The following is a 19,075-nucleotide window of genomic DNA, read 5'->3' as shown; positions in this document are numbered from 1 at the left end:
ACACATTGAGGTAGTGATACTTAGTCATTCCTGCTCCTGGAAACTGTTAGAATCCACTGACACATGACTTTGGCTAAGGGCTCTCCTTTAGCCTTGCTAACTTTCTCACAACTTCCCTGGAGGCTAAGACTTTCACTCAATCTCCTTTCCTTCCCTTTCTTCTTTACTGTGATTAGACCTACATCCTAGCCAGAAGGTACTCCTAGACTATTCTGTCTTCTTTCCAATTTTCCCTTAAGTTAGGTATTTCCCCTAATAAATGTCTTGCATATCTAATCTCATTTTATCATCTGCTTCTCAGAGGTCGTGAACTATCACACCTGTTATTTGGACTTCAATTGGACAATTACAACCTTAAGCCAGTTCAGGAACAATTTATTCAATGAGCATCAATCTCTAGACCGAAATAGATTTGAAAGGGCAGCTCTCAAAGTTGAGCCACTGGCTCTCTTTAACTTGAAGAGAGAAGAGCTGAATAAATATTTAACCTTGGCGTAGTTAAAATGGCAGTAAAATAAATTTGTTAATGGGTCATCCAAAGAAAATACCATGGTAATTAACTTTCTCACAAGGTCTGGAAAAAGTGTTTGATGACCCATTCAGAGAGGTCTCCATGAACTGTGACCCACAGGTCAAATTTGAATTGCAATCTTTTTTTGTAAATAAAGTTTTTATTGAACACAGCTATACTCATTCATTTATATGTTGTGTATGGCTGCTTTCCCAATAAAAAGGCAGAGTTGAGTAGTTATACCGGAAAACATATGGCCCACCAATCTATCTACTATCTGGCCCTTTATAGAAAAAGCTGGCCAACACTTGTACTAGGATGCAAACTTCAAGAGAGCAGGGATTTTGTCTGTCTTGTTCACTGTGCTATCCTTAGAATTTGGCACATGGTAAGCTCTTAATAAATCCTTGTCAAATGATTACATGAACTAATATTATTAGACCCTAAATTTCTGTAGATTTCAGCTCGATGCTCCCAAGACCAAAAGTAGCATCCTAAAGATTGTATGTTTATTGTTACGTATACCAATAAATAACTGATGGGTCAGAGTAGGACTTTGAACAGAAACACTCTGCTGCAAAGTTGTTCTGACCAACTAAGAACATTAGATGACAGCGTATTCTCTGTACTCTAAGAAGCAAGAGAAATTTGGCCACTTTCTTGCTTCATAGTGCTAGTTTAGTGTTGGAGTGGAGAGGGAAGTTGGATGTCATTAGCTGCAACAAGCAGATGGCATGGTGATACGAAAGAAACCATTTTGATAGCAGTTGTTATTGACTGAAGGCAGGTCCCCAGAGAGAAGCTGCTTGTGTATAGCTACACGAGCCTATAGGAAAGAAGTCAGATGCAGAGACAGACTGCCTGGGTTCCCATCTTATTCCTTTGTGGATTAGCTCTGTAATATAAGTACTGTCTCTACTAAACTCCATAACCCAATTAGATTTTCATGTTATAAATATAATATATAGTATATAATATAAATAAAATATTAATATTACATACAGTAATTATGTACTATTAATTCTATAACACTATCATGATTAAGATTAACAGTAATTCTCTCAGACTACATAATTTTCACATTCAGATTTCCTCAATTGTTCTCCCAAAATTTTATAGACATTTTAGTTTTTAAGACATAATAGTCCCTTTTAAGTTAGAGCAATCCTCCATTTTTTTTTTCCTTGAGGTTTTTAAGAAACTGGACCAATTGTTTTTGTATACTGTCCCATATTCCTGAACTTTTCTGAGTATTTCCTTCTGATGCATTTTAATTTACTCATTCCTCAGGGTTTTTCTTTAAACTGGAATTGTAAGGTCTCAATTAGATTGACTTGAACATGGTGGTGGTAGTACTTTATAAAATTACTCGTTATTTCCTACTACATCTCATCAGGAAGCACAAAAAGCCAGCTTGCCATACTCTCAGTGATTTTTTTTTCCCCCTTGAGATTTTACTTATTTATTTGTTTGTTTGATTGTGTGTGTAAGAGAGAGTGCATGTGAGCCAGGGGAGAAACAGAGGGAGGGAGCAAAGAGACCCGGAACTGAGCATGGGTACAACTTGGTATCCATGTGGGGGTTTGGGGGCTGATCCCATGACCCTGAGATCATGACCTGAGCCACAATCAAGAGTCAGACACTTAACTGATTTGGCCATCCAGTCACCGCCTCAGTGACACTGTTTTAACTTGGTTAGGAGAGAAGCCTCCAAGTATCTCCCTCTTACTTGTCCACCTTCCTCTTGGAAATTAACCTGGAATGTGGTACTTTGTCTCACTGCCCATCACTGACCAAATAAATTATTTCACCAACTTTGTAAAATAATGATCTTCTGATTCTTTGAACACATACCTTGTATTATATTTTTCATTTGAAAAGCATAATTAAAGTGAAAGGAAGTATAAACTACAAACAAGGCTGATTTCAAAGTTAATAAGCTGGTGAAAAAGTTTCTTTTGAGGGAGATTTTCCTTTTAAGGAAGATCAGAGGCACTCTTTAAATTATTAAAGGGAAGCTGGCCGAAATTCTCTACCTCACTTGTTTGAGAAACTAGTCATTTTTATGTTTAAATTTTAGTTTATTTTTTTAAGATTTATTTATTTATTTGAGAGACAGCAGGGTAGAGACAGGAGGAAAGGGAGAGAAAGTCTTAAGCAAACTCCACAATGAGCATCGAGCCCATCAGTGTCACAACCCTGAAATCATGACCTAAGTCGAAACCAAAAGTTGAAGGTTTAACCAACTGTACCACCCAGGTACCCCAATTTTAGTTTTTTTTTTTTTTTAATTAAGACTAACATTTTAGATTCTATAAATCCTCAGTTTCAAGTTTTATGTCCTCCTTGCTTTGTGCTTTATGCTGCAAAATTTAAGGTTTGAAATGGTTACTTGGGAGCTTTTTGCACATACTCTTTGCTTTCCTTTTTTTTTTTTTCCCTTTCACTACCCTTCCCTTCACTTCTCTTCCTTTCCTCTCCCTCCTTTTCTTTTCCTTTCCTTTCCTAGTTCATTCGTTTGTTCTTTCTCTCTCTCTCTCTCTCTGTCTCTTTCTCTCAGAGATGTGCTTTGGAATATGTTTAGGCTAAAGAATAAAATTCCTTTTGTCATTTTAATGGGACACTTAGATTATTGCTAAGCAGCAAGTTTCATAGACACATGGCAAGGAAGTGGTCAGTTTATCATAGTTTCCTATACAATTCTCTCAGTTCTTCATTTTTAAACCTCAGGCCTATTTTAATACAACAGCAGAGAGATCATTGAAATAAAGCAGCTAATTAGACAAGGGGACAGAGAAAGAAGAGAAAGATTCGAGATTTGTGTACAAAAGTGGCCAGAGATGACCTGACACTGATGCTTGACGAAATGAGATTTTGGATTTGTCTCCTTCCTTTTCCCACATTCAGATGCTGCTTTAGAGTTGGATTTTTAGATTGCTATCACTGAAGTCCCACTTAACCTTCATCTGGCCTGCTACCTTATCTCTGACAGTGACCCAACTTGAAAAAAACTCACTGTCCATTGTCTAGCATATCATTCAACAATTAACTCTGTGCCCTTGTGGACCCCATGCTGAGCATTGGCAATTTGGAGAGCTCCATGTGGAAGAGGCAGGACTCTGCAACTGAAATCCTCATGGGGTAGAGAAACAGCACATGAGTGAGCAGACAAGATAATTTCCAATAGTGATGATTTTTTAAAAAAGATTTTATTTTTTTATTTGACACAGAGAGAAAGACAGATCACAAGTAGGCAAAGAGGCAGGTAAAGGAGAAGGAGTAGGCAGGTTCCCCACTGAGCAGAAAGTCCGATGTGGGGCTCAGTTCCAGGACCCTGGGATCATGATCTAAGCCAAAGGCAGAGGCCTAACCGACTGAGCCACACAGGCAACCCCAATAGTGATGATTTTTTAAAGACAATACAACAGGATGACTTGATGGAAGATAGTGAGAAGTTGTATTACAAACAGTGACCAGGAAGGGCCTCCCTATGCAAGAATTGGCTAAGAAATCACCCATGCATCAGGGAAGGTATGGGCAACTACAAGTGCAAAGGTCCTGAGGTAGAAATGAATTTGGCATGTTAGGGTGGCACAAAAGGAGGACAGTGTAATTAGAGCATAATAAACAAGGACTAGATTTGCTGGATGAGATCTGAGACATAAGCAGGGTTCTGATCATGTAGGACCTTGTTGGCCAGGCTAAGAACTTTGGAATTTTTTCTGACTGCCAAGAGAAGCCGTTAACATTTTTAATATTAGTGATGTCATATGGCATTTATATTTCATTTTTTTAAAGATTTATTTATTTGAGAGAGAGAGAGCATGAGCAGGGAGAGGGGCAGAGAGAAAGAATCTCAAGCAGACTCCCCGTTGAGTGGAGAGCTGAGGCAGGGCTGGATCCCTTGACCCTGAGATCATGATCTGAGATGAAATCTAGAGTTGATCGCTCAACCAACTGAGCTACCCAGGAGCCTGTGGTTTATGTTTTCAAAAAGATCATTCTGGTGTTATGTAGCAAACAGACTGGAGGTAGGACAAAGTGGAGAAAAATTAGGAGCTGTTGAAGTCTCTGAACTTAGATATAAACAGCTTCGATTTCAGTTTTAGATAGTTCCATTCTGTTCTCAGTATTCTCTCATTTTCTTCTCAGACATGGAGAAGAATAGTTTTTGTTCTTTGTAAAATAAAAATTTTGATATTTGAGGATCTCAGAAAGTGTGATGAGAGAATGTGATGAATAAGAGAGAAAAGAGATATAGATAAACTGCTTATAATATGTCCGATTCAGTGAGACAAAATACCTTTTGTTCATTCAATCAATACTGAGTGTCTTCTCTGTGCCAAGCACTATTCTCAGTGTCACCAAAAGATCCAGATGCCTCATGCCCTATTTAATTATTTTATGAATTGTAATTCTAGTTAATAAACAAACAAAAAACTTCCCTGGACAAAAAAGTATGTTTAACAGTTCAAAGTCACCTCTTGTGTATCCCTAATCTTTATGTTCTCTACCATTTTGTCTTCTGAGCGATTCCTAATTCCGTCTTCAAATCCCAGTTCCTCTTGCTCGAATCGCTTCTTTTTTTTTTTTTTTTTCCATCTTTACATTCTTTTTTTTTTTTTTTTTTTTATTTTTTATTTTTTATAAACATATATTTTTATCCCCAGGGGTACAGGAATCGCTTCTTTTGAGGAAAAACAGGAGCAAGAGGAACTGGGAAAAGAAGCGATTCAGAATAGGAAATTATTTTTTTAAATCTCTAAACCGCTCCGCAAATCTAAGTATTGATTAGTAGTAGTAACTTTTAGACTGGTTTTCAGATCTTTATTTATGACAATTGTAAAAATGAAGCCTAGAGCTTTAAAATTTTTTTAAAGCACTAATGAATGCCCCATCTCACCATTCTGTGCCCCGCTCCTTCACCCTCTGCCTCATACCCCTACAACAGGGTTGAGACTTGGGTGACAAGTCACAAAAAACTAAATAATACATGTGCAGAAGTAGATCCTATATTTATTTTAAAATTATGCTGTGTTCAATATGGATTATTTTGCACTAATTTTGATCTTTTAAAATGTTGCATTAAAATATTATAATATTTTTATATATAATTTTTTATTTGTTATAAACATATATTTTTATCCCCAGGGGTATTTTTGGGCGCCTGGGTGGCTCAGTGGGTTAAGCCTCTGCCTTCGGCTCAGGTCATGATCTCAGGGTCCTGGGATCGAGTCCCACATCAGGCTCTCTGCTCTATGGGGAGCCTGCTTCCTCCTCTTCTCTCTCTGCCTGCGTCTCTGCCTACTTATGATCTCGCTCTGTCAAATAAATAAATAAAATCTTTTAAAAAATTATAATATTTTTAATATTATATTTTAATTTATTTTATATAATTATTTTATTTATACATTCGTATACTTGTCTAAGTATATAAATATATAAATGTAAATAACAATTTAATTTAATAGTAATAAAATAAAATATATTTAAAATATAATATTTTTGACGCCTCCTTAAATTTTGCAATTGAGACAATTTCCTCTCTCATCTCACCCTAGCCTTTGTCCTGGTTCCTTGAAAATACATCCCCTTCCCCTACAGCCTCTTGTAATCCAAGTCCAGCCCTAGTCATACCAGTGTGTTTTGAAAAGGTATGTGCATCTGATATAATCCGAGGTTTCGACATGCTGCAGAAAAGGCAGAAAGCTCTAATGACGTCATTTTTAGAGGGGGTCTTTTAGATTGATATTGACTCTCCAGAAGGTTTTCCAGATCTCTTTCAATAAGTAGTTCTAAGAAAAGTGTGGTGGTATAGAAGTCTTCAAATGACATAGGAAGCTTTAAAGCTAATTACACTTTTTTCCTTGCCCTTTTCACCTCCCTTAAAGAAGAGCAGGGTAGAGGTTAGATAGAACAGAGGCAGGGAGAAACAAAGACATCGAACAGTTTGAAAGTATCTCTCAGATTACAGTTTGCAATGTTTGCTTGGAGGATGTGTAGGTTTGGGTTCATGGCTCACAGACCATGTTGTATTAAAGCCTGGCCGGCAGCATGAGTCTTCATGATTCAAGATTAATTGCACATTTACTGCTTCTAGAGCACCCAGTGTAGCTCAGTTGAAAGGATAACTATAATCTGTCTTCAGTGAGATCTGGGTTCCTGGTCACTTCGTTTTCTCAGATTAAGAACCAAGACAGTCTAACTAACTCTTTTAGTTTTTGGTATAGAGCATTAAAATTGAGTCACACTGTCTGGGTTCAAAAACCCGGTTCTTCCCTTGGTTCCTGTGTGGATTTGGGGCTCTGTCTAATCTCCATTTCTTCATTTATAAAGTGACGGTAGCAATTCCTCCATTAACATGTGCCCATGTCTGTGAAATGATACGATATTTGGAAGGGCTGGTGTGACCTAATATGATAGGTATTCAATAACTCTGTGGTCATGAATCTGCCTAAACTATGTCAAGAGTTTTTTGCACATTTATAATTGATTTTTATAAGGTGAGGGATCAAAGTGAGCATATTTTACTTGCCTGTTAGTTATTAGTTATATACAATAGCAAAGACCTTGTACTACTTCCTATCTCAGAGATAACATGTATAGAATATCAATATTGGGGATAATGCATACATAAAACAACTATCAGAGTTGAATATCTTAGGGGTTCAAGACATGAAAATTTAAATATGAAAATGGATTTAACAACTTAATTTTCTCATTCAGTTGCAACCTCAGCCTCAAATAAATGGCATGTTTAAGATTCATTGCAAAGCTCTACATTCTAATTAGTAGAATGTAGGTCATTTAATTAATTATTCCAGAAGAAATACTATTTTAAAGAAAACACAGCTAAATTAAAAAAACAAAAATTCTTCTCACTCTTTGTGATTAAAGTTTGAAATGTTTTTATCTTTTATCTTTTATCTTGAGGTACTAAATCAAACTTCTCGACTTGAAATACAACTGCTAGAGAACTCATTATCAACATACAAGCTAGAGAAGCAGCTTCTTCAACAGACAAATGAAATCCTAAAGATTCATGAGAAAAACAGGTGAGGCTTGTCGTATTCCAATTATTTACATATGTACTTATTTTTATCGTTCATCTCTCTGTCAGCTCTTAAAATATTGAAGTGGTTCATAAAAAGAAAAGAGCTATAGAGACAATTTAATATGATACAAATAATACAGTTGCTTACAGTCTTAAAGTATATGCTTTTTAAAAAACTTTTAACACTAATTTATCTAATATTTAGTTGTTCGAATCCCACCATATCTATAAGAATTGATTCTGAGAATAAATTCACTGACACAAAATATTGACAGTTTTCAGCAGAATGACATCTATAGCAATAAAAAAGAAAAAGTAATCTCCAAAACTCTGTAATTTGAATTGTCACTCTACCTGCCCTTAAGCTTCTACGGAGTTATGAGATTGTTGAATTCAAAGATCTTGCACCAGAGAAACAAATTTTGTTTTTCCCAGAAAATTATTTACCTGTAAAGCTGATTGAGGAGTTGCTCACCAACCCCTTTCCCACATTTAAAGACGTTTACTCTGGATAAAATAAATTTCTTTGTTTAGTTTTATGGATGTGTTTTATGAATCTTCTCAGGTAAGTTAAGTGGGACTTAGAGATCTTGAGATGATATATGGACTATATCATTTTGAAGTCTTGATATTTATGATAGCCAGTTCAGTCAAAGCACTGGCCTCTGTAGGAGAAATGTATTGCTTATTAACTGACCATTGGCCATTGGGATGGCTTGAAGCAGTTCCATTTCTTATACATTATATGGATTTAAAGAGCATTGTGTTGCTAGAAACTAGTTAAATACCTTGTGTCATTGGAACTAGAGTTTCCACCATATTCCAAACCAGGAAGGCATAAAGAGGACTTCTAGTGCTCTTTATAAATGAGGGGAAGAGACTCGGTAGAAGTGAGTGATTTGTCCCAGGTCACACAGCTTGCTAGTGGTACAACTGGGAATATAACCCAGGCTTCCTTCATCCTCGTCTTGCTCTTGGCACTGTAGCACATCATCTCTCAATACTACTATCTGTAACCTAAAAGGATTCCCCAACTTTACACTAAAAGTGGCCCTTAATGACAGCAATTATAATGGAAGCTTTTCCATGAAGAAGATAAACCTGTTGATTTAGAGTCTGAAAGGGGTCATGCATGCTCCATGACTTGTATTTCTAAGTTTTACATTTATTTATCTTTGTACTGTGTCACGGGGTAAACTGTATAACTATAAATAAACTTGACAGGACTTGACCCTGAACTGGTTGCATAATGAAATGTTTTGGAATTGAAAATCCTGCTGAAAAGTACCATTTATCCTACTGCTGTTTCACAGTAACCAGACATGTACATGGTGCAGGTATACTTTACATCAACCATCCCTTGGTTTTCGGATCCCACTATGCTTTAACACTGGTGCTATAAGTGAAGCCCTTTACAGTTATATATTTCAAGATGCTATTGTGAAAGCCCTGTCAAGGAATAAATAAGTAAATATTGTCAACTGTGCCTTATTTTTTAGATTGTTTGTTTTCATAATTACCTAAATAACACACACTTATTGGAGAAAAAGGAGAAAGTAACAAAATTGAACTAAAACTCACAATCCCGTCACATTGAGAAAGCTGCAGGTATCACTGTGTATTATATATAAATATATTTTTTATGGAAAGCTGTGTCATGCTATCCAAACTGTTCTGCAGGCTGCCTTCTTCGGAAATAGATATCATTTCTCATGAATAAATACCCTTCTAATGTCGTTCTGAATAACTGTGTGGCATTTCATTTTAAGGTATAACCTAGAGTGGTTTCAGTCTCTAAGTATGTTGCCACATATGATTTATCTTTTAAAAAGTTGTCAGCATGAATCTACATTCTTCAGTTCTTCCCCTGCTGATATGTGTATTATCTCTTGGTCCACATCTGACACTTGAGCTGTCAGGATACCATAAAAAACCTGGGAGGACTGAAAGGTCTCACTCTTAACTACAAAAACAAATGCTGTCCTTAAGTGTCACTTGTACTCAGCTCGCTCTCTCTCTTTCCCGCCATGTCTGTCTTTCTTTCTCTTTGCCTCCTTCCTTGTTATATTCATTCTTTCTTTTGTTTTCTTTCTTCCTTCTCTTTCTTTTCTTAAAAATATATCCCCTCTACCTTATTTTGTGATTATTTGGGGTTATTTGGTTTTCCATCATAATTCTTGATATGACACCTAGTACCATTTCTACTATGGCATGCCCACCATGAAATTGTTTGTTTGTTTAAGGGAAACTCTTAAAAGATGTTTTAGACAATACTCATGTGTATGGGCAAAAAAACTTGAGGACTGTATTTGTGACTAATTGTATAACAGGTTATTTTAGTTTCTGTTCTGTGGAAAGTGTAAAGCATTCCAACAAAGGGTTTTAATGTAGATTTTTTTTTTTTTTGCACCCATGCTGTTGATTGCTAAATGTAATAGTCTGATCATGATGCTGAATAAATGTGTCTTTAAAAAAAAAAAAAAAAAGTTGCTCTGTCTGTTCCAGCGGCAAAGCTGAGCGAAGGTTCACACCCTCAAAAGAGCTCTGTCAAGCAGGTCAAGTAGAGAAGGTTTTTCCATGTGCCATGGCCATTCAGAGGTGTCTCATCCCTAATCCCAGCACATACATGCCTCCTGCTGATGAATTTTTTTCCCTTTATTAAGTTCTAATTTCTAAGGAAAATTCAGGTCTCTGGGTATACAAGTCACAATGCTTATTGCTAGTGGTAATTTTTTCAGACTTCTAACAATTCCCTTTGCCAGAAATACAGGTATTTTACAAAGACTTCAGGGATTTATGTTTCAACTTGAAATTTATCTCTGTGCTTACACTGACAAAAACTTACACGCATCTTACACTTGTCCTCTACACTCCTTTCTTTATTGACGCTCAAGTGTAGCATTACTTCAACAGTGGTTTCTGGGGATATTTTTCAATCAAGATGCTGTATCTCCTGACATTACTGTATCTCTGTAGTTATCTGTGTCTTCCTGTGGAAGGGTCTGATGTGTTTAATGAAGTGTTGGTGGAACATTTATTCTTTAACCAGGCATATTCTTCTATGAACCACTTAGAAAAAAGTGTTTTACTTTATACAGAAAATAAGAATATCCTTTTGTGATGTACAGCATACTTACCCTACTCTTTATTGTTATTGTTTACTTCCATATGTGAAATGGAGTTCAGGAACTCTGCCAAGCACTTTCTAGAGCAACAAAGAAATCCACCCCCACCCCCCGCCCAATAGCATTTAAGTGGATAGAAAGTCAAAGTCAAACACCAAACTGTTTATATATATTTTTAAAGAAGTGTATTGATTATCCCTACCTGTTCCTTAAATGAACCTTAATCCTCCAAATGTAGCAAGAAGCTATTTCTACATTAGGCATCTCTGAAATGTAGGAACAACATGCCTTTAGTTGGCCAGGTCTGGTTTGGATCAGCTAATACACTTTGCAAAGGGGATTATCTAAATTAAGCTTTGCTTCCTCCCCATGGAATGTCAGGGATTGTGTCTGGGTGTGTGACTTACCAGGTTTGAGTATGATGGGGTCTCAGCTGCCAAATCAGTGAGCTGGCCCTTAGTAGGGTCCACCACTTCTTTGGCAGAACAAGGAGGAATATTTTATAGACAGAATTTTAATTTTTATTTTTTATAAACGGAAGGGGGTGGGATTATAGACAGAATTTTATAGACAGGATTATACTCAGTCATGCTGAGAGGTCCTGCTGATTTACATCCTGACAAATTAAATGCATCACTTGCAGGGTTGAAAAAGGATTTTGGGCCTCATTAGATTCACCTCTTTATCCCCTAAATGGCCAAAGGCACAAAGCAAGAATAGGATTAGCAACATTTACTCTACTGTTTGTTTTCCTAACAATCTAGTGGGGGGTGACTCCAAGAAGCTTCCAGTTTGCTTTCTTTAGGAAATGTTTTTTGTTCCTTTTTTTTTCTTTTGTTGGATACTATCCTAATGTCAAAATGGTTTCATTTCTTATCTCAAGGAAGAGCATTTGGAAGTACAAGATCAGTATTTGGCCCACGTAACTGAAATTATCAACCAAGATCTCAAGAAATGGGAAGCATTAATATTTCCCTTGCACATAGGCACTTGGATCACAAAGTGGAACATGTAATTGTCAACTTTTATTAGATTCTTTGAGTATGTTTCCTGCCAGGTCAGCTCAAGACAATAGAAAAAAAGGAGAAGGACAGGGAAAGATGTTATAATGCAAATCCCTTGAGTTGAATCTTTTCATCTAAAAGTTTGGTGAACTGATGAAGGCACCTGCCCATCTCTGACTTAACCCCAGCATTTCCCAAGGTGGGGGCATAGCGGGGTAAAAAAATACTCCAGAAGAAATTCTTCTGCCTCAACAGGGTATACAGGAAGGGAAGTGAGCATCTTACATATACAAAGATGGAACACTTGGGCTTTCCTGACACTTGGGTTGAATATGTAGCATGAAGATTAGGGAAATTTTCAGTAAGGCCATTCAGAGGGAAGTGAAACTACATATGTGATGGCCACTTCAATGTAGTTTTATCAAAACTGTCTGCTACCTGCCTACCTAATACCAGGTAAACATGTATGCCAGGTGCCTTGCATACATTACTGCTAATCCTCCAACCATTCCTGCAGAGTATCTATTCTTATTCCTATTTCATGTATAAAGAAAATGAAATTCACAAAGTTCGAGTTTACTCGTCCATGACTAAAAAGCTAGTTTATGGCAAAATTAGGGTTCTAGTCCATAATGATTCTCTGTCTTAATTATTATAAAAATATTTTTCCAGCGTGATGTAGCCTCAAGATTAATTGATGTGGCTGTCAAGTTATCCTCTTAATACAAACAAACAGAAGTTTGAAGAAAGGGGTCGGCCAGTTGTTTTTGGCCTGTTCCTATATAGATCATTATTTATTCCTGCTAATACTGGGGTAGGAAATATAAACTATTTATTTTACCTTGGGAACTCACTGAGGTTTTTTGACAAGCCTCATCTATCTTCTAGCTGGAGTTTATGGGAAGTTATTAAGTTAATTAATTTTAACTGATCAAAATTTGTGTAATTTCAAGATACTAAATTATACCTTACAAAAAAATTATTATAATGGTATCATAGAAATATTGATTTTTAATACTTAAGATGCCTAAAGAAATGAAAAGTTAAGTCACAGTCATTAAATTAAATTTCTTTTCCACTTAAAAAGTTCTTTACAAAATACTAAAGTGAAATCCTGCTACCTGCTAGCATTAGATTAGGCTATATTATGTTAGTTGTGTATAGTAGGAATAAATTAAAAAGTTTTTAAATTTACAGTACTCTCTTCTATACTTTGAAAATGGAATACCTGCAGACTGATTTAATAGAACGTTTTTTTTTCTCATGTATTTTAAGAATAAATTTAATGGCATATAGCATTTTTAAATTTCAATTTCATTAATCTTAGGATTTTAGACTGGAAAAGATTATGCTGAGTGAAATAAGTCAAACAGAGAATTCCAAATCAAACTAAAAATCCAAGGGTAATCTTATTTTTTCCTTTCCCTGATTCCTCACAACTCACAGTGACGTTGAGGCTGTCAGTTCCATCTCCTAAATTCTTTCTCAATCTGTCCTGTTCATTTTATTTCCACTATGTCTTAGGTCAAACTCCCATTAATTCTTATCTCAGCCATTGCAGTGACCTCTGTGCTTTGAACCCTGTGTCTCTCAAACTGATCATCCAGAGCTCTGCCAGAGTCTTCTTTTTAAAATGCAAATCAAAGTATTTTTTCACTTTTGTTTAGATCCCTAACACTAATTCAGCCCCACTTTTCAATCTCTTGACAGCATTTGCCTAATCCCCAAATGATTCTCTGTAACTAACTCAAGAAAGTTCAAGTCTTTTAAGCATTGAACACAGTCAGTGATCATTATAATCCTAATTTGGTAGCCTTACTTATACAAGTCTTCTTATATTTTAGAAAGTATAGTCTGATAGCTAAGAACATGAGTTCTGACTCATGTTCAGTTCTGCCTAGAGTTCAGACTGCCTAGGGTTTACTTTTCCCTTATCCTGCTGTAACCAGCTCTGCGACTTTGGACAAGTTACTTAAACTCACTGTAATTTGGTTTCCTAATTCCTAAAACTGGGATGATGATAATAGTAGTGCCTGGAGTTTATGTGAGGATTAATTGAGTTACTGCATGTAAAACACTGAGAACAGTGCCCAACACACATAACAAGTGTTTAATCGTGCTAGTTGTTAGTATCACACTGAACACTTGACATTGTTTCAGGCATATTTGATGTTTGACTTGTCTGAAAGGCCCTCTAGTTCTTTATTCAACTGACAAACTCCTGTTCACCCTTCAAAACTCAGTGCAGATGTTAACCTCTCTAAGAACCTTTCTCTGACTCTGCCCAATAGATTTGGTCATTACCAAATGATAATACTGTACGTCTTTGCCCCCATTGTTTTATTTATCCCATCACATTCTAATATGTGTGTGTGCTTCTGAGTGTTCTGTGTATGTTTATGTGTGTTTGTGTGTGTGTGTTTATCTATTTCTCTACTATTGGGCTGTGACCTTCTGGAACACAAAGACTGTGTTTTATTTATCTTTGTCTTCATGCTCCCAGGCACAATTCTCTACACATTGTATATATAGTATTAAGTGCTTTTTGAATGTTGAATGAATGATGAACTGGCAAATGTCCCAGAAGCTCTATCCCAACAAATGTCATTTATCTCTGTATACACACAGACACAGACAACTGAAACATATTTTTTAATGGAAAACACAAACCGCATAGTTTACATGAAATATTATAAATATATTAATTGTTCTTAACATAAATACAATAGAGATGGTGTTTACACTGCCATTCTGTATCCCCAAAAGTGCTCTGCATCACTCCCAAGATTATCAGTTCACATTTTGAATTTCAATTCAATTCAATTGAATTCAATTCAATTCCGCCCAATTAAAAATTTCTAGGTAGCATCTTCCCAGACTATTCTAGACTCATGATCACCTAACACATCTCCGATTAATAAAAAAATAACACAAACTTGATCTAAACATTAAAGTATATAAAAGTATATACAACTGTAGGACAAAGTCTTCTTAATGCCATACTCCTCCATTACCACAACCCCCCGCAGAGAATCATCATTAACAGATAAAGTTTGTTGCTTATTCTTCCAGACGTTTTCTATGAATATACTAAGACATATATCTGTGTAGTGTGTGTATTGTATAGATTATAACTATTCATTACATTTTGGGTTTATTTCTGTTTCATAAAAATTTTTCATGGATATTTTATACATAACTATATACATATATCTCTCATTCCTAGGATTAGATAGACTATAATTTAGAATTTATCAGAATTTTTATGTGATTATTTGTTTTCATACATATTGACAAACTATCTCCAAATTTTATATTTCTCCCCAAGTATCCATGGGCTTTCTAATTTCCCTAAACCTTGCTAACCATTTTATTAATGTTGTCTACTTGAAAAGTTAGGTTGTACATCTTATTTGTGTTTGTTGACCGTTTGCATTTCTTCTTCTGTGACTAGCCTATTCATGGGTGTTTCTCATCTTTCTATTACATTGTTTATCTTTGTTTTATTAACTCATATATACTCTTCAATGTCATATATGCTGCAGATATGCATTTCTGTAGTTTACCATTTATGGTGCAACTTTTTTGTACAAGTATTACATTTTTATGTTTTGAAGTGTATTTTTTTTTCTTTCTGGCTTCCATAGCATACTTAGTTTATTCTTATTTACCCCAAACTATTAAAAAAAAGTATTTGCCAATGTTTACTTGTAGTAATCTATGCTTCTGCTCCACATTTGAATCATAAAACTATTTAGCTATAAATTTTAAATTTGCTGTGTTCAAATTAGAATATCAAAGTATAAATTTAACCCGAAGTTACTATAACCTTGTTTGAAGGGGGAAAAAATGAAGCCCTAAAACCCATATCTGCAACACATGTTGACACCTTACATATTAAAAATAATTAAAAAATGGAAGCATCTGTAAGCAGTTTCAGACAGATAAAATTGAGAAGCTTTCTATATTTTCAACATCTTCTTCCTTGTTTAAGGGCTATCTTTACACACATATTGCTTAGGAAACTGTCACCACTGTGAATTCATTGGCTGCTATGTTAAGAACTCTATTGTGGGAAACAATTTGAAAGGGAGAGCTTTTTCTGTGAAAGTTTCAAGATGTGTTCAATGATCTGAAATATTTCCAATAAGATATGTTTGAGGAGGCAGACTGTGAAAATGGGGAAAGAAGTCAACCAAAAACTTCAAATAAGGTTTTGTATATACTCAATTAGAACCTTTTACTGAAGCTCAAGGCCTAGATTATTTTGTTTATTTTATTCTTCATTAAAGTGCACCTCTGCCTCAAACTAGAAGTTAAGTGCCAAAATTCTATGCATGTCTCTTCTCAAAATGTTTCCAGAAAGATGGGAAACAGGAAGTATTTGGAATCCTGTGAGAAATTCTGTCTTCAGATTTCTAACTCCATTTGTGTAGATTTAGGTACACAGTTTTATAAATTGTTGTTCCATGGTACACTAATCCTAAAAGATGCATCATGATAAAAACTGGTTATTTAATGTCAGCTTCCCAAAAACTTAAGAGTGGGACTCTAAATACATGAACACCTGATAAAAAATATATGGAATGCACTCTAGAAAACAGTGCACTGGAGCTTGGAATCAGCATCCGCATTTTGGATTATGTATTTAAGTCTAAACTAAACTTACTGCTGCAGGGCATCATAAGGGAAAATATAACTACTATCTTTGTCTATCTAATTTTAGGATGCTGAAGCTGTAATGTTGTCCTTTAGATCAGCATTTACTTATAGGTCTCTGTATCTAGCTGAGGTGGCTTCTCCCAACTGATCTGGATAGGGAGAATGTAAGAGAACCAATGAAAGACTTCAGGACAAAATGGGATAAAATTACATTTAATGCCAGAGGGGTTAAGACAGAGTGGTGCTTAAGAAAATCTCGATTCAGATTAAAAAAAAAAAAATTGGCTTGACAAACTGTAAAAGATCAATAGGCTAAAATATTACCAAAGATAAGCTCCCAGAATAACCAGATGGAGAACAATTACTAAGGAGATGTTAAAGTGATTCCTTGCTTCCTGACAGAATATAAATGGGTGGAAGAACAAAGTAGAAGATATATTACACTAAATCAAAGAGGAAAGACTCTCATGCTAGTGTTCATAGCACTGGGTTGTCATGGGCACATTTCTAGACTAACAAGTTAGAAGACATGGCTTTTTATCTTGGTTCTGACACAATGAATGCATGAGTTTTGGACAAGATACTTAGATTCTTATTAAGTGAGGCTTGTGATATCTACTCAGTCTGTATCTCTCTATTGCTTTAAGAATCAAAGGAGATAAGGGCTTTAAAGGACTATGTAATTATGATGACATATTGCAACAAAGTGATTAATGGAGATAACATTTGCATTTTTTCTGGCAAGAAAGTTTTTGATTCAAACCATTTTAGAGTAATGAGAAAGAAGGTCTGACTTCCCAAGTAGATAATAACCAATGGATGAGAAGTATCTAAGGAAAGAGAATAGTTTGCTTGTTTTTTTAAGCCAAGTTTGAAGAGAAGATGGAAGTAAGGGATGAGCAATTTTGGAGAAAATGGAAGGGCCAAGAAGAGATCAGTCTTGCCTGAAGAAGTCTAAAAAGTTACGATTAATATAATGGATATATGTTAACATTCCAAACCCTACGAAGTGTCTGTGATGTAGAAGACAGATTTTAATTCTGTGGGTAGTCCCTTCTTTACTTTGCATAAATATCTATTTTAAGATGATAGGCTCTTTGGATTTCTTTTGTTACCTGGTGGTCACAGTGCATTAAATGTTGTTCAGTAAATTATGAAAATTAATGGTCTTTTCATCATGTTAAGTGCATATTCCTTTTACTCGGAACATGCAGACTTTTCTTCTGTAAGCCAGTACCAAGGTGTTTCCCTTGACATCAGGGAATTCTTTGATCATCTTTAAATTCTCAGCTCTTTCCAAATTATTCTGAAAACTAAACTAAGCAAACAAGCAAAATCCCTTTATTGACATCACAGTAGCAGCTGTGTTTAAGCATATACCCTTTTGAACAGGGAGTACATCAAAGAAGTGGAAAAACATTGGTTTAAAATATTTTTTTTTAAATAGCATTATATCTGAAACAAAAGTTTCTTAAAGCTGCTATTGTTTTATTTGAGGTTGTTCATTCAAAATAAATTCTTAAAGTAGAAATGGTATTTTATATTTTACATTGTGCTAAGAACACTATTGGCACTTAGCAAGTAATAAATATGAGTTATAGCTATAGCATGGTATTTTCTAAATCAGAATGTTACCTAGTGATGAGGAAAACTGAAAGGCCAGTGCTCATCTTTTTGTAGAAACAAATTGATAAATCAGATTTCTGTCCAGCATTATATGACTATTTCACCCTAATTTTGATCTTTACAATATTATCATTTTAACAGTTAATTCTAAGTTTTCTTGGAAGTATACTATAACTCTTGTGAATTTAAAAGAGGTGTTTTTGTAAATTAACTGACTTATTTTATGGGTATCTTACATCTGATCATTAGGAGGAAAAACAAAAAAATCAAAAAGTAAACTGAGAATGAGCTAAGGCATCAGTTGTGGTTAGTTCTCAGATCCAAAGGCCAACAATTACAAGACACAGAGAAAACCTGTTTTGACTCCATAGCAAGTGCACTAATCATTTAACCAGTGGTTGGATAAACTTTTTAACTGAGAAGGGCTTTTTCTGTTTGTTTTGTTTATTTTTTAACCTCTAACTTCAGCAGGAAATTATTGACACAGAAGAAAACACTAAAAGATGGTGAATCGCACCTACTCTTTACAGATGTTGTCTCTTATCATACTCTGACTTCCATGCCTAAGATTTTCGTTTCCAAAAGATGGCTTCAGAAATTAGATAGCCATCACAAATTTCTCTAATCGCTCTACCTAGGTTCTATCCAAATTGACCTTGCTTAACAATCAGGGCAGGTCTTCTTTCATTATTGGTGTCCCACAGAGTGAGAGCAAGCCAAAGTAGAGGCATGGCTTCTGTTATCTTGTACAAGTCACAGAGCTGCCCCTGACAGGTCTCAGTGGAAATGAGAAATGGGAATCTGGACACGCCACGCAAGGTGTTGTAAATTAGTAAGGTAACATGAATAGGAGCATCCCAGTGTTTTTCAGGTGTGGTTCAACAGTCAACTTTCTTGCCATATTCTGAGCCACATTTTCTTGAGGACAGATCTTTCTTGGCAAAGATCTTTGCCAGATCTTTCTTGGCAAAGATCCAGAATGCTCATGGGCGGTTCTCTGCACACTTCTTAATCTGTGTAAAGGACAATCAGATATTCCAGCTCGTCCCCCAGTAAGTCAGATAGGAAAATTTGGCTCTTCTAACATGCTCTA

General features: G+C 35.5%; 1 protein-coding gene across 3 annotated transcripts in view; it reads left to right on the top strand.

The window, feature by feature from the left end:
- The window catches only part of ANGPT1 (angiopoietin 1), a 246,668-nt gene that overhangs the window by 148,347 nt on the left and 79,246 nt on the right, over positions 1–19,075 (top strand). For all 3 annotated transcript variants that reach the window (XM_004771316.3, XM_004771315.3, XM_013045207.2), the window contains exon 3: positions 7,445–7,566. In XM_004771316.3, the coding sequence (XP_004771373.1) occupies positions 7,445–7,566 (122 nt within the window). The remainder of the gene's footprint in view (positions 1–7,444; positions 7,567–19,075) is intronic.

This window comes from Mustela putorius, unplaced genomic scaffold, assembly GCF_011764305.1.
Source record: "Mustela putorius furo isolate JIRA1106 unplaced genomic scaffold, ASM1176430v1.1 tig00000228_pilon_pilon_pilon, whole genome shotgun sequence".
NCBI lineage: Eukaryota > Metazoa > Chordata > Mammalia > Carnivora > Mustelidae > Mustela > Mustela putorius.
This window is presented reverse-complemented; position numbering and strand designations above follow the sequence as displayed.